This window comes from Oncorhynchus masou, chromosome 15 (genome assembly GCF_036934945.1).
Source record: "Oncorhynchus masou masou isolate Uvic2021 chromosome 15, UVic_Omas_1.1, whole genome shotgun sequence".
In the NCBI taxonomy this organism is placed as follows: Eukaryota; Metazoa; Chordata; class Actinopteri; order Salmoniformes; family Salmonidae; genus Oncorhynchus; species Oncorhynchus masou.
In genome coordinates this window covers 24563345-24578690 of record NC_088226.1, presented here as the reverse complement: position 1 = coordinate 24578690, position 15346 = coordinate 24563345, and the positions used below count along the sequence as shown (strand labels likewise).

General features: G+C 43.6%; 1 protein-coding gene across 3 annotated transcripts in view; it reads left to right on the top strand.

Annotated features, from left to right (window-relative positions):
* The window catches only part of LOC135555957 (transient receptor potential cation channel subfamily M member 4-like), an 87185-nt gene that overhangs the window by 55343 nt on the left and 16496 nt on the right, over positions 1 to 15346 (top strand). For all 3 annotated transcript variants that reach the window (XM_064988776.1, XM_064988778.1, XM_064988777.1), the window contains exons 7-21: positions 944 to 1008; positions 1227 to 1466; positions 2336 to 2438; positions 4244 to 4362; positions 4897 to 5196; positions 8002 to 8103; positions 8703 to 8831; positions 9488 to 9617; positions 9965 to 10110; positions 12124 to 12236; positions 12601 to 12708; positions 12776 to 13049; positions 13129 to 13244; positions 14174 to 14306; positions 14774 to 14948. In XM_064988776.1, the coding sequence (XP_064844848.1) occupies positions 944 to 1008; positions 1227 to 1466; positions 2336 to 2438; positions 4244 to 4362; positions 4897 to 5196; positions 8002 to 8103; positions 8703 to 8831; positions 9488 to 9617; positions 9965 to 10110; positions 12124 to 12236; positions 12601 to 12708; positions 12776 to 13049; positions 13129 to 13244; positions 14174 to 14306; positions 14774 to 14948 (2253 nt within the window). The remainder of the gene's footprint in view (positions 1 to 943; positions 1009 to 1226; positions 1467 to 2335; positions 2439 to 4243; positions 4363 to 4896; positions 5197 to 8001; positions 8104 to 8702; positions 8832 to 9487; positions 9618 to 9964; positions 10111 to 12123; positions 12237 to 12600; positions 12709 to 12775; positions 13050 to 13128; positions 13245 to 14173; positions 14307 to 14773; positions 14949 to 15346) is intronic.

Genomic DNA, 15346 nt, shown 5'->3' with positions numbered 1-15346 from the left:
CCGTGATTGGGAGTCCATAGCGCGGTGCACAATTGGCTCAGGGTAGGCCGTCATTGTAAATAAGAATTTATTCTTAAACGGACTTGCCTAGTTAAATGAAGGTTAAAAAAAAATATATATTCTTCTATGAGTAGTAAATCATGAAATATTCACACATTGACATTAATATGATGGACATTCACAATGATCACGTTTACATGCACACTAATAATGAGATATTAAACTGATTATGGCATTAGTCCTGTAAACTCCTTACTCTGCTCATCTAATTCCACGTACGGTCATAATCAAAGTAAGCATAAACTGATACATCTGGTCCTCTGAGCAATCTTTAGAATTATTGGGGATATGGAAACACCTCACTCAGAGTCATAGCGGTGTATTCGATCTGTGCATGCTAGCAGCTCAAATTGAATTATTTTGCGCGAGTGAAGGGAGTTCGGAAATATTGAAAGTATGCATGAATATTAAATACAGCAAAATAGTTTTTACATACAAACTTTATATGTTCGAACCCAGAATCAAAAATGCTTCACAAAAATAACATGGTTGCTGTGGTAGAACATTTATTTTGAATGCAGATGTTTTGCATTTTTTCAAAATCCCGTCAGGTTGCCTGATTTCAGATGTGTCTGAGTAAACAGGATTACAGGGGAAATCGTTCTTCACGCAAGGCACGTAAACGTAAACGTCAACTCAAACTATTATCAATCTGACTATTCACAATAATTATATTATTGTGTGTATGTAACCTTACTGAATATTGCAAAAGACTTGACAATAATTTGATACATTCGCAGTCTTCCATGATGCTTGTGGAAATACATATTCTTATAAATATTCTTATAAGCAGTAAATCATGAAACATTGATGGACTATGACATCTGACATCTGATCAATGATTCATGACTTAAACCCCTTCCCTGTACCTGTTGTTTTCCAGGCAGTGGCAGTATAGATGTCCCTGTATTGTGTATGCTCATCTCAGGGGACGCTGCCATGCTGGAGGTAAGCTATGGCAACATCACTATCATAACTATGACTTACTTTACTTTTCATGACATCACTAGGCCTATAGTACATTACTGTGCATGACCAGAACATTCTCGTTAACCCCTCTTTCTCTCTCTCCTTCTCTTTTGAAATTCCCTTTCCCTCTTATCTCTTCTTCTTTCACTTTCTCTCACTCTCTTCTGCTTTTCGCCCTCCCTCCCTCTCTCCCTCAGAGGGTGGATCTCTCTCTGAAGAAGGCTACTCCCTGGCTGGTGTTGAATGGTTCTGGTCCAGCGGCGGATCTCATCTGTGAGCTGCTGGATGCACTGTCAGCCGGGCCCATGAGCCCCCCCTCTCCCCAGCCAGAGGGTGAGGGGAGCAAGAGCCCCAGTGCGGAGCTGCGCGACAGGGCCCGTGAGAGGGTCCGGTGGCACTTTACTGCCGAGGAAGACCTGGAGAAGCTGGTGGACAGGGTGAGTGGGGGCAGGGTGGGCTGGGATGTGTGTGTGTGTGGACGGGTGTGTGTGGGGGATGTGTTTGTGTGTCAGGGAGATCCTTCAAGATTGACTTCGAAATTGGAGGTATAGCTATGCACTGAGGACGTCAGGAAATCCCTTCAAAACCGGCCAGTAGGGGCAACAGTGAGCACTATTACCATCAAGTAGTCATGAGGTTTTTTTAGGGCATTGTGGCCTGGGATAGCAGATGTGCATAATTCTGGGATAGTAGATAGAAATATTCCCATGACTGTGGATCAGAAGGTTGTGTGTTTGATCCCAGTGGTGGGCACTGTTTCAATTTTAACCCAATCCCAAACCTTAACCCTTACCATTTCCATTCGGAATGAGTGTCTAAACTTAACTATTAACTTAGAAATTTTACTTCTGGAGAAATGGAATGATACAGAGCAGTAGGAGCAAACCAGGGTGTCAAAAACACTTGGATAAACGTTTAATTCTGCAGTGCGACTGTGAGAGCTTGCTGGTGTGTGGATGGGTGTGTTTGTGTGTGTGTCTGGCCGATGTGAAATGGCCAGCTAGTTAGCGATGCGCTAGTAGCGTTCAATTGGTAATGTCACTCGCTCTGAGGCATAGAAGTAGTTGTTTCCGTTGACTTTTGTGGAGCGATAAGTAACGTTGCTTCTTGGGTGGCAATTGGTGATGAGTTCAGAGGGTCCTGGGTTCAAGCCTGGTTTGGTTAAGGAGAGGGACGGAAGTAATGCTACGTGTGTGTGTGTGTCTGTGAGAGAGAAAGCAAGTTTATGTAAGTGAGCACATAACCTTACTCATTTTCTTTCTTCTTTATCCTTCTCTCTCTATACCTCCCTCCTCTCTCTCACCAGGCTCTGAGTATCTACCAGAACAGAGATCTGATCACAGTTTTCCACGGGGAGCAGGAGAGTTCTGATGATTTTGACACAGTGCTACTGAAGGCTCTCGTCAGAGGTAGAAGTGTGTGTGTGTGTATGCGAGTGTGTGTATGCGAGTGCGTGCGTGCGTGCGTGCGTGCATGTATTCTTCCATCTGCATGTCTATTTGTGTCTGTGCGCGTGTGTGTATGGTGTGTGTGTGTGTGTGTGTGCGCGTTTGCTATCTGTTGACAGATACAGTGGGGAGAGCAAGTATTTGATACACTGCCGATTTTGCAGGTTTTCCTACTTACAAAGCATGTAGAGGTCTGTCATTTTTATCATTGGTACACTTCATCTGTGAGAGACGGAATCTAAAACAAAAATCCAGAAAATCACATTGTATGATTTTTAAGTAATTCATTTGCATTGTATTGCATGACATAAGTATTTGTTCACCTACCAACCAGTAAGAATTCCGGCTCTCACAGACCTGAATCCCTCCTGTTCTCCACTCATTACCTGTATTAACTGCACCTGTTTGAACTCGTTACCTGTATAAAAGACACCTGTCTACACACTCAATCAAACAGACTCCAACCTCTCCACAATGGCCAAGACCAGAGAGCTGTGTAAGGACATCAGGGATAAAATTGTAGACCTGCACAAGGCTGGGATGGGCTACAGGACAATAGGCAAGCAGCTTGGTGAGAATGCAACAACTGTTGGCGCAATTATTAGCAAATGGAAGAAGTTCAAGATGACGGTCAATCACCCTCGGTCTGGGGCTCCATGCAAGATCTCACCTCGTGGGGCATCAATGATCATGAGGAAAGTGAGGGATCAGCCCAGAACTACACGGCAGGACCTGGTCAATGACCTGAAGAGAGCTGGGACCACAGTCTCAAAGAAAACCATTAGTAACACACTACGCCGTCATGGATTAAAATCCTGCAGCACATGCAAGGTCCCCCTGCTCAAGCCAGGGCATGTCCAGGCCCATCTGAAGTTTGCCAATGACCATCTGGCTGATCCAGAGGAGGAATGGGAGAAGGTCATGTGGTCTGATGAGACAAAAATAGAGCTTTTTGGTCTAAACTCCACTCGTCGTGTTTGAAGGAGATGGATGAGTACAACCCCAAGAACACCATCCCAACCGTGAAGCATGTAGGTGGAAACATCATTCTTTGGGGATGCTTTTCTGCAAAGGGGACAGGACGACTGCACCGTATTGAGGGGAGGATGAATGGGGCCATGTATCGCAAGATCTTGGCCAACACCCTCCTTCCCTCAGTAAGAGCATTGAAGATGGGTCGTGGCTGGGTCTTCCAGCATGACAACGACCCGAAACACACAGCCAGGGCAACTAAGGAGTGGCTGCGTAAGAAACATCTCAAGGTCCTGGAGTGGCCTAGCCAGTCTCCAGACCTGAACCCAATAGAAAATCTTTGGATTGAGTTGAAAGTCCGTATTGCCCAGCGACAGCCCCGAAACCTGAAGGATCTGGAGAAGGTCTGTATGGAGGAGTGGGCCAAAATCCCTGCTGCAGTGTGTGCAAACCTGGTCAAGAACTACAGGAAATGTATGATCTCTGTAATTGCAAACAAAGGTTTCTGTACCAAATATTAAGTTCTGCTTTTTTGATGTATCAAATACTTATGTCATGCAATACAATGCAAATGAATTACTTAAAAATCATACAATGTGATTTTCTGGATTTTTGTTTTAGATTCCGTCTCTCACAGTTGAAGTGTACCTATGATAAGAATTACAGACCTCTACATGCTTTGTAAGCAGGAAAACGTGCAAAATCGGCGGTGTATCAAATACTTGTTCTCCCCACTGTATGTTAAACATGATCCTGGTCAAACTACACATTTGTTTTATGTATTTGTCTGTCAGCTAGTAAACGTGTGTCCAGCGATGCCAGTGAGTACACAGAGGAGCTGAAGCTAGCAGTAGCCTGGAACAGGGTGGACATCGCTAAGAGTGAACTCTTCAATGGAGGCATCCAATGGCAGGTGGGCTGCTCCTCACGATCATCACTATCACCATTGTTAAACAGCATTTTTTTTAAATGTTATGTTATTTGGTGCGGCAGGGTAGCCTAGTGGTTAGAGCTTTGGACTAGTAACCAGAAGGTTTCAAGTTCAAACCCCCGAGCTGACAAGGTACAAATCTGTCGTTCTGCCCCTGAACAGGCAGTTAACCCACTGTTCTTAGGCCGTCATTGAAAATAAGAATTTGTTCTTAACTGACTTGCCTAGTTAAATAAAGGTTAATTTTTTTTATAATATTTAGTTTTATCAGACTGTATGTTTTCAATATCTCTGTATTGGATAATATTAGGAAAATAAGGAACAATACAGAGAAGACGGTGAAAGGAAGTTGGAAATCAGAACAATTTAGAAAATGTTCAATTTGAGGAGCGTTTCTTATTTTTATCACTCGGTACGATAGTATTGTTTTAATTTTGACAGACAGAGAGACAGAGACACGATTTTCTTTTAGATAGATCGACAAATGGATATGTTTTGAAAAACATCCTCCCGCAGTACGAGGACCTAGAGGATTCCATGACGGACGCGCTGATCAACGACAAGCCCCAGTTTGTGCGTCTCTTCACCGAGAATGGCCTCAACATCCTGGACTACCTGACATACCGGCGTCTGGAGGGCCTGTACCGCTCGCTTTCCGACAGCTCTCTGGCCTACACGCTGCTCCAGCGCCTCCTCACAGAGAGGCAGGGCTTGGCCGGGTCTCTGCCCACCGTCCCCTGCTCTCTGGACAGGGCCTCGCTCCTCAAGAGCCCCATATCAGAACCCTCGTCGGCCAAAGAGCTCAGCTTGTATGAGGTGAGGAGGGGTTGCACTTTATTTTATCGTAGTGGCTGCAGGTGTGACTTTTACCAGACCTTTTCGTCTCCAGACTAAAGAAGCTTCTGCGCATGTGTGGATAACGTTCTGCGCACGCGTTTATTCTCTACTTTACGCACAGTCTCTGCTCTACTCATAGAGAACAGGCTAAATCAAATCAAATCAAATTTTATTTGTCACATACACATGGTTAGCAGATGTTACTGCGAGTGTAGCGAAATGCTTGTGCTTCTAGTTCCGACAATGCAGTAATAATGCAGTAATAACCAACAAGTAATCTAACTAACAATTCCTAAACTACACAGTGTAAGGGGATAAAGAATATGTACATAAGGATATATGAATGAGTGATGGTACAGAGCAGCATAGGCAAGATACAGTAGATGGTATCGAGTACAGTATATACATATGGGATGAGTATGTAAACAAAGTGGCATAGTTAAAGTGGCTAGTGATACATGTATTACATAAGGATGCAGTCGATGATATAGAGTACAGTATATACGTATGCATATGAGAAGAATAATGTAGGGTAAGTAACATTATATAAGGTAGCATTGTTTAAAGTGGCTAGTGATATATTTACATCATTTCCCATCAATTCCCATTATTAAAGTGGCTGGAGTTGAGTCAGTGTCAGTGTGTTGGCAGCAGCCACTCAATGTTAGTGGTGGCTGTTTAACAGTCTGATGGCCTTGAGATAGAAGCTGTTTTTCAGTCTCTCGGTCCCAGCTTTGATGCACCTGTACTGACCTCGCCTTCTGGATGATAGCGGGGTGAACAGGCAGTGGCTCGGGTGGTTGATATCCTTGATGATCTTTATGGCCTTCCTGTAACATCGGGTGGTGTAGGTGTCCTGGAGGGCAGGTAGTTTGCCCCCGGTGATGCGTTGTGCAGACCTCACTACCCTCTGGAGAGCCTTACGGTTGAGGGCGGAGCAGTTGCCGTACCAGGCGGTGATACAGCCCGCCAGGATGCTCTCGATTGTGCATCTGTAGAAGTTTGGTGCATCTGTAGAAGTTTGTACTCTGGCAAATGCTACTTGTTTAATAAAGTTAGATCATACCTGAATCAAAGTCTGCAAGATCACATAATGATGGTATTCTACGCAACAGAACTGAATATAATGGCATGGTATTACGTTACTGTAAGACAAAAACACCACAGCATCTTCTCTCATGTGGCCAAGACTAAAACAGCGTGCACCACTAGGCAAAATACACAGGTAGGCGATGCTACTGTACATATCCCCATGAAACTGATTGAGATCAAATTATTGGGATGCCTAAAACTTGAAAAAATATCATTCATGATTGGCAGTGAGAAATGTGAAGGGAAGGAGACCACAAAATGTGTGGGTAAAGTAGAGGTCAAGAAACACATGTGCAGAACATGATCCACACATGCACAGAAACTTCCTCATCTTTAGTATGGAGAAAAAGACGTCAGTCGGATATACAGCCACAGCCTTTTTTTGTAAGTACTGATGTGATTAGGTATTTGTGGAGAAATTAAATGGTAAATTGATAAAATAGGGAGGGGGAAAGGGGATGTATGGGGTCACTCACTGTGTGGAGTTGAGGAGCATTTGATCAAATGTTTTTCTTTTTTTGAAAATCTGCTTCAACACATGAAAAAATACTACAGTATACTATTGTCACGTTCTGACCTTAGTTCCTTTGTTTTGTCTTTGTTTTAGTATGGTCAGGACGTGAGTTGGGGTGGGCAGTCCTATGTTCCTTTTTCTATAATTTGGGATTTCTGTGTTAGGCCTGGTATGGTTCTCAATCAGAGGCAGCTGTTTATCGTTGTCCCTGATTGAGAACCATATTTAGGTAGCCTGGTTTCACTTTTGAGTTGTGGGTGATTGTTTCCTGTTGTAATGTTTGTTTCACATTTCAGGACTGTTTCGGTTTTCGTTTGTATCATTCACTTTGTTATTTTGTATTCTTTAGTGTTCAGTTTAATAAACTAAAATGGACACTTACCACGCTGCCCATTGGTCCGATCTCTCCTACTCCTCCTCAGAGGAGGAAGAAGAAGACCGTTACAACTATGGTATAAATACTATAGTATTCACTGTAGTTTCTGGTTTAGCTTTGTCGTTATGGGGTATTGTGTGTAGATTGATGAGGAAAAAACATGTAATACATTTTAGAATAAGGCTGTAACGTAACAAAATGTGGAAAAAGGGAAGGGACCTGAATAGTTTCCGAATGCACTGTACTATAGTAATTCATGTAGTGTCTTTTGCTGATTGTAGTATATACTGTAGTGTTTTAGTTTTATTAACTTTGACATAGAAGTGGAGACTTTCTCCTTGAGGAAACCTAGTGGAGAAATACTAAAATAGCACATTTTCCATAACCTAAAAGAGCACATTTTCCATAATCTGAACAGATAGTTCAGCGCTTCTGCTATTTTCTATAGCCTGTAGGGAACACAATATATTGTCTATACTTGGCATTTGGTTTCTCACTTATGGTTGGCACAAATTGGGATATGGTGGAGGGGAATAGGCAGGGTATATGCTAATTAAATACGGTAATATTTACTATAGTTAGAAAAGTGTAGTGTTTTTACAGACTGTAGGGATTTTGCAGACATTACTGTTGTAAATATTCTACAGTATGCTACAGTGGACTACACATGATCGAGGGTTACTACTGTGTGTAGTATAGTATACTACATCATTCTATAGTAAGTATTGTAGTATTCTATAGTATTTTCTCATGTGGGTAGTCATTTCAGTTCTATGTGACTTACTCTCGCCTCTCCCTTCAGATGTCAAGGCTTCTATGGGACATCCTGGGAGATGTGTGTGAGCCCTTCTACTACAGACCTCTGAAGTTGGACCAGAGCACCAGCACCAGGAGAGCACTGAAGGTAGTGGTTGCATTCCAAATGACACTATATATAAGTAGTGCACTACTTTTGACCAGGGCCCTGGTCAGAAGAAGGGAAAGGGGATACCTAGTCAGTTGCACAACTGAATGCATTCAACTAAAATGAGTCGTGCGCATTTAACTCAACCCTTCTAAATCAGAGAGCTGTGTGGGGCTGCAGTTGTTGTTGGGGGTTAACTGCCTTGCTCATCACCAGATTTTGCCACTTTGCTGGCTCAGGGATTCGAACCAGCAACCTTTCGGTTATTGGCCCAACGCTCTTAACTACTAGGGTACCTGCCCAGTAGTGCACTATATAGGGGATAGGTGTCATTTAGGAGGCAGCTAGTGTTTGTAGTAGTGTCCCCTCACACCACTGTTCTACATAGACATGAATTACAAATGCCTTTTCTCAATGATACGGTACAGTGATGCAGTGATAGTGTAGACTCCACCAATATAGTTTAATAATCAATGCTACTATGGTGATACCACTGCATTACTGGCCATAGAATGTAACTGTGATTACTTCACTCTCTCCCTCTCCTTCACCCCGTCCCCCTCTTTATATCCCTATTCCCCCTCTATCCTCCCTCTCAGCACATGAAAAAGTTGTTGCTGGAGGAGTGTACATACAAGGAGCAGCGCTGTCTCTCTCCCTGGGCCTCTCTGTTCATCTGGGCCGTGCTGCAGAACCGCAGCGAGATGGCCGTCTACTTCTGGGAGAGGGTAATTTATTAAATAACAGTTTAATTTAACCTCTGTTAAGAAAAAAAATCTTATTTACAATGACGGCCTACCCCGGCCAAACCCTAACCCAGACGACACTGGGCCAATTGTGCACCGCCCTATGGGACTCCCAATCACGGCCGGTTGTGATACAGCCTGGAATTGAACCAGGGTCTGTGGTGACGCCTCTAGCACTGAGATACAGTGCCTTAGGCCACTCTGGAGTGGTCTGACCAGGTGAGTCAGTTAAGAATATATGGGACCAGGCAGCTGTAATGATAGTGTCAAACAATGTGCGCACTCAACAATCTAATCTGTAGAAAATGACATGGACCATTCATTAAAGGTAGACTCAGTGAAATTATATTGCCATGAGCAGAACTGCAGATATTCTGATGAGCATAATGCAAAACCTCTCACACAGTCACACAGAGTATCTGTGCATGTGCAGGGGTTCGCTTCATGCTGCTACAACGTGGTAGCTCCCAGACCGAAACAGTGGAGTGGTTTAGCCTCGCGCTTCTTAGTTGTTGTGGAAATTGACCCACTACTGCTATTTATTTTGTGCATCTGCATCATCTTGCTGAGTCTATCTTTAATTTACCAATGTACAATGCTTCTCTTTCTCTCTCTCTCTCTTACCCACTCCCCTCCAGGCAGGGGAGTCTGTCCTCAGTGCTCTGGCAGGCTGTAAGATTCTGAGGGAACTGTCTAAGCTGGAGAGTGAGACGGAGACCAAGCTCTCTATGAAGGAGCTGGCCCAGAAGTTTGAGAACTTGGCCCTTGGTGCGTTAGCCTTATCCTGGCTGTGTGTTTGTACTGTGATGATGTCAATGTAGTGGTTATCAACTCTGTTATACATACATGTGAGCAGCTTGTATTTTCTGAGTGAAGGTTACCCCATAATGCTTTGTAGCAGTTCTGCATCAGACCGCAAGGGACCACCTGTTCTGAAAGTCTGCTGGATGGCATCCCAGTCTGAGACCATTTGCAATACTTTCACACCTTTAAGATGAGGACTGAAGCAAACATATCCAGACTTCTAATGGGAAACTTAATTTGACAACCTGTGACCCATTTCCTCACTCTCTGGAAGTCTTCAGTGAGTGTTAACCCTTTAATCATCTCCCTAGACGTGTTCAGTGAGTGCTACCAGAGCAGTGAAAGACGCTCCTTCACCCTCCTTATAAGGAAGTCTCCTGTGTGGGGCGGAGCTACCTGTCTGCAGATGGCCACTGCAGCTGACGCCCGCCTCTTCTTCAGCCATGACGGCGTGCAGGTCTGTACTAAACCCAGGAATCAGAGGTCAAGGTGTGTGTAGCTGAATCCCCTTCCCCTCGCCCCTCTGTCTTCCATTTGCGCATTCACACGTCTCCTCCGTATGCATGCAGCAAATTCTCCAGTAAAAAAGGCTTGGTTGTTGCATTCATTCATTTTCAGTTCTATGGACTTCACCAAGTGAGATCCTAATCGAATATGTTATCATAAAGTAGGCCTTATTTTGAGGGCCTAGTTTTACACTAATATAGGGGCCTGAAACTCATACACATCGCTTTGAACCAAAACCACACATCATTATCACATTTCCCAGCATCCTCTGTGCAGGTTGAGTTTTAGAATTGTTTGTTTCAATATGTAAACTACCGTTCAAAAGTTTGGGGTCACTTAGACATTTCCTTGTTTTTGAAAGATTTTTTTGGGGGGTCCATTAAAATAGCATCAAATTGATCAGAAATACAGTGTCGACATTGTTAATGTTGTAAATTACTATTGTAGCTGGAAACGGCTGCTTTTTTAATGAAATATCTACATAAGTGTACAGAGGCCCATTATCAGCAATCATCACTCCTATGTTCCAATGGCATGATGTGTTAGCTAATCCAAGTTTATAATTTTAAAAGGCTAATTGATCATTAGAAAACCCTTTTGCAATTATGTTAGCACAGTTAAACTGTTGTCCTGATTAAAGAAGCAATAAAACTGTCCTTCTTTAGACGAGTTGAGTATCTGGAGCATCATCATTTGTGGGTTTGATTACAGGCTCATAATGGCTCGAAACAAAGAACTTCTGAAACTCTTCAGTCTATTCTTGTTCTGAGAAATGAAGGCTATTCCATGCGAGACATTGCCAAGAAACTGAATATATGGTACAAGGCTGTGTACTACTTCCTTCACAGAACAGCGCAAACGGGCTCTAACCAGATTAGAAAGAGGTGTGGGAGGCCCCGGTGCACAACTCAGCAAGAGGACAAGTACATTAGTGTCTAGTTTGAGAAATAAACGCTTCACAAGTCCTCAGCTTCATTAAATAGTACCCGCAAATCACCAGTCTCAACGTCAACAGTGAAGGGATGACTCCGGGATGCTGGCCTTCAAGGCAGAGTTGCAAAGAAAAAGCCATATCTCAGACTGGCCAATAAAAAGAAAATATTAAGATGGGCAAAAGAACCCTAGACACTGTACAGAGGAACTCTGCCTAGAAGGCCAGCATCCTGGAGTCGCCTCTTGAAGGAAATTTCTAAGTGACCCCAAACTTTTGAACGGTAGTGTATGTTTGTGCTTGTAGATTGATTTGAGTAATTAATTAATCTTATGCTACTGAAATATAAATTACAACATTTTCTAAATTAATCCCATATCTTACTTGGACTTATTGCACCCATTACTGAAATGGTTGTTCCAATTTAGATGCTTTAGGCTGTCTCATAGCTTAGTCTTCCTTACCTTTGCATTCATTCTGAATACAGGTTGCGGCGGATTAAAAATGCCAGATATTGGCTATCCCCACATTGGCTGGATTCCAATAGAAATGTAACATCACCTTGCAAGAGAATCTTGTTTCTCATGGTCTGAGAGTCCTTTGGGTGCCTTTTAGCAAACTCACTTGGGCTGTCATGTGCCTTTTACTGAGGAGTGGTTTCCGTCTGGCCACTCTACCATAAAGGCCTAATTGGTGGAGTGCTGCAGAGATGGTTGCCCTTCTTGAAGGTTCTCCCATCTCCACAGAGGAACTCTAGAGCTCTGTCAGAGTAACTATCAGGTTCTTAATGACAGATTTCTTGATTTATCTGAGAGGAAGTGTATTTTAGGAAGTGGCAATGCTGTTGCTATGGCGTCTCAAGAGGGACAAACAGTAATATTGCCTATTTTTTTCTCATTTTTCAAGCGAATGTCTTTTATTAAGGGAGTATGTGAAGCACAGACGTTCGCTTCGCCTAACCAAGTTCTGCTAAGAGGAAATTGAACCTAGTGTGCAGAGCCTTACCTTTGCTTCTACCTCTTCCTCTGACAGTCTCTGCTGTCTCAGATATGGTGGGGAGACATGGAGAGGAGCACGAAAGTATGGAAACTGGTCCTCACTTTCTTCTTACCCCCCCTCATCTACACCAACCTCATCACTTTCAGGTTAGTGGCTACCTGTCTGTCTGACAATTTTCAATCCATTAAGCTTTCCTTATGTTCCCCATGCAGTGCGTACATAGAAATAGGAATAATACGGAAAAGATTGACCGGCGCTGAAGAGAAAGTTGATTCAGAAAAATGTCCAATACGTGATGCGCCGCTTTTCTTCTTCTCTCGGTACGATGGTATCATTCCAAATTTCTCCTTTTTCACTATCAGCCAATCTTCTATTGTATCAATCCAATTTCCAATATGTGGAATATTAGAGAAATTGGAAGGATACAGAGAAGATGGCGACGAAGGAAAGTTTCCTCACTCTGCGCCTCTCTCTGTCAGTCAGTCAGGTCTCTCTCTCTCTCTCTTTCAGGGAACAGGAGGAGGAGGGGAAGTCTGAGGAGGTGACTCATGGTCGGGACACAGAGAGTCTGGATGGAGGAGATGCCACCGTGTTTTCCCTCGCCGACATCATGCAAACGTAAGCACACACACACACACACACACACACACGCACACAATAATTATTCTCATTATTTTCCTCACAGGGAAGAGGATGCTGAGGAATATGCTGCTTTAAGGGCCAAACTGAAAGGTGCCTCCAATCCCAAGAGGCCCTTCATACTGCAGCGCTGGAGGGAGTTCTGGTTTGCGCCCGTCACCTCGTTCCTGGGCAACGTGCTGATGTACTTCCTGTTCCTCTCCTTGTTTGCTTATATCCTATTGTTGGACTTCAAGCCCCCGCCGCCTCACGGCCCGTCCACCTTAGAGTTTGTTCTATACTTCTGGGTCTTCACCATGGTCTGTGAGGAGATTCGACAGGTAGGACGCATCACACACACACACACATTTGACAGGTAAGAACATATAAATTCATATTAATGACCATCCTCTCTCGCAGACGTTCTTCGTGGGCAGCAACACTATATATCAGAGGATGAGTCTCTACATCCAGGACATGTGGAATAAGTGTGACATCTTGGCCATCTCACTCTTTGCCCTGGGCATGTGCTGCAGGTGTGTATATTTCATATTTAGATGTGTATATGTGGCCAGTTTATTAGGTTACGCCCATCTAGCATCGGGTCGCACCCCCTAATGCCTCAGACAGCCTGAATTATTCGTGGCATGGCATTTAATCATTGCTCAGTTGGTATCAAGGGATGTAACGTGTGCCAGAAAAACATTCGCCACACCAGTACACCGCCACCACCTGCCTGTACCGTTGACACCAGGTAAGATCGGGCCATGAACTAATGCTGCTTACTCCAAATCCTGGCTCTGCCATCAGCAAGACGCAACAGGAAACAGGATTTGTCAGATCAGGCAATGTTTTTCCAATCCTCAATTGTCCAGTGTTGGTGATTGTGTGCCCACTAGAGCCGTATCTTCTTGTTTTTAGCTGATAGGAGCGAAACCCGGTGTGGTCGTCTGCTTCAATAGTCCCTCTGTGACAAGTATTGACGAGTTGTGCATTTAGAGATGCCATTCTGCACAACACTGTTGTTCTGCCCCGTTATTTGTCTGTTTGTGGCCTACCTGTTAGTTTGCACGATTCTCCTTCGATCTCTCTCATCAATGAGCTGTTGTCACCCACAGGACTGCCGCTGACTGGATTTTTTTGGTTTGTCTCACCATTCTCAGTAAACAGTGAAAAGCCCAGGAGGACGGCCATTTCTGAGATACTGGATGATGCGCGCCTGGCACCGGCAATCATGCACAGCTCATAGTCGCTTAGGTCACTCGTTTTCCCCTTTCTAATGCTCAATCGAACAGTAACTGAATGCCTCAATGCCTGTCTGCCTGCTTTATATAGTAGGCCACGTGACTTGCTGTCTATAGGAGTGATCCATTTTTGTGTACCTAATAAACGTGCTGACTGTATGTGTGTGTCTATCTTCGTGACTGTGTGACCCTGTGACTATAACCAGGTGTTTGTGTTCTAGAATGTTCCTGTGGTCCTATGAGTTTGGCCGTGCTGTGTTTGCTGTGGACTACATGGTGTTTACCCTTCGTCTCATCCACATCTTCGCCATCCACAAACAACTGGGACCCAAGATCATCATCGTCGGCAACATGGTAAGTGATTCTTTTAAGTATTTGTGATGATGGTCTTTGTCGACTGAAACATGATCTTGTGATGAAGACTGTGTAAACATTTCAAATGCTGGCCATAATGAGTGTACAAAACATTAAGAATACCTGCCTAATATCGAGTTGCACCCTCAAGGCTCAAATCCTTCTTTAACCTGCCTCCTCCCATTCATCTGCACTGATTGAAGTGGATTTAACAGGTGACATCAATGAGTGTATGTCATGGAAAGAGCAGGTGTTCATAATGTTTTGTACACTGTGTGTATAAACACACTCATGTGGTGTGGTAAGGTAAGCTAACCACTGACGATATCTACTCCTTTTGAAGTATTTTAAAAGGAGAGTCTGTATTAAAGTGTATTAGAGTCGACATCATTTAGGTCTGTGCAAACGTCCTTTAGTGTTATTTCAATTATCAATACTTTTCCTCATCCTCTGTTCCTGATTGGTAGATGAAGGACATCTTCTTCTTCCTCTTCTTCCTGGCGGTGTGGCTCATGGCCTACGGCGTAGCCAATCAGGCACTGCTCTACTCCTATGACCCCCGTCCCAATTGGATCTTTCGCAGAGTGTTCTACAGGCCATACCTACACATATTTGGACAGATCCCCATACACGAAATGGATGGTGAGTCAATGTTTGTGTACAAATGTGTTTTTTCATGTGAAGGTGTCTGTGTTGACTTTTCTCTTCACATCCCTCCCTCTAGTTTATCCCATCTGTACTGAACAAAACTATAAACACAACATGTAAAATATTAGTCCTGAGCTGAATTAGAAGATCTCCAAAATGTTCAATTTTTTCCACAAATTTGTTTACGTGCCTGTTAGTGAGCATTTCTCCTTTGCCAAGATAATCCATCCACCTAACAGGTGTGGCATATCAAGAAGCTGATTAATCAGCATGATCATTACACAGGTGCACCTTGTGATGGGGACAATAAAAGGCCACTCTAAAATGTGCAGTTTTGTCACATGCCACCGACGTTTTGAGGGAGTGTGCAATTGGCATGCTGACTGCATGTC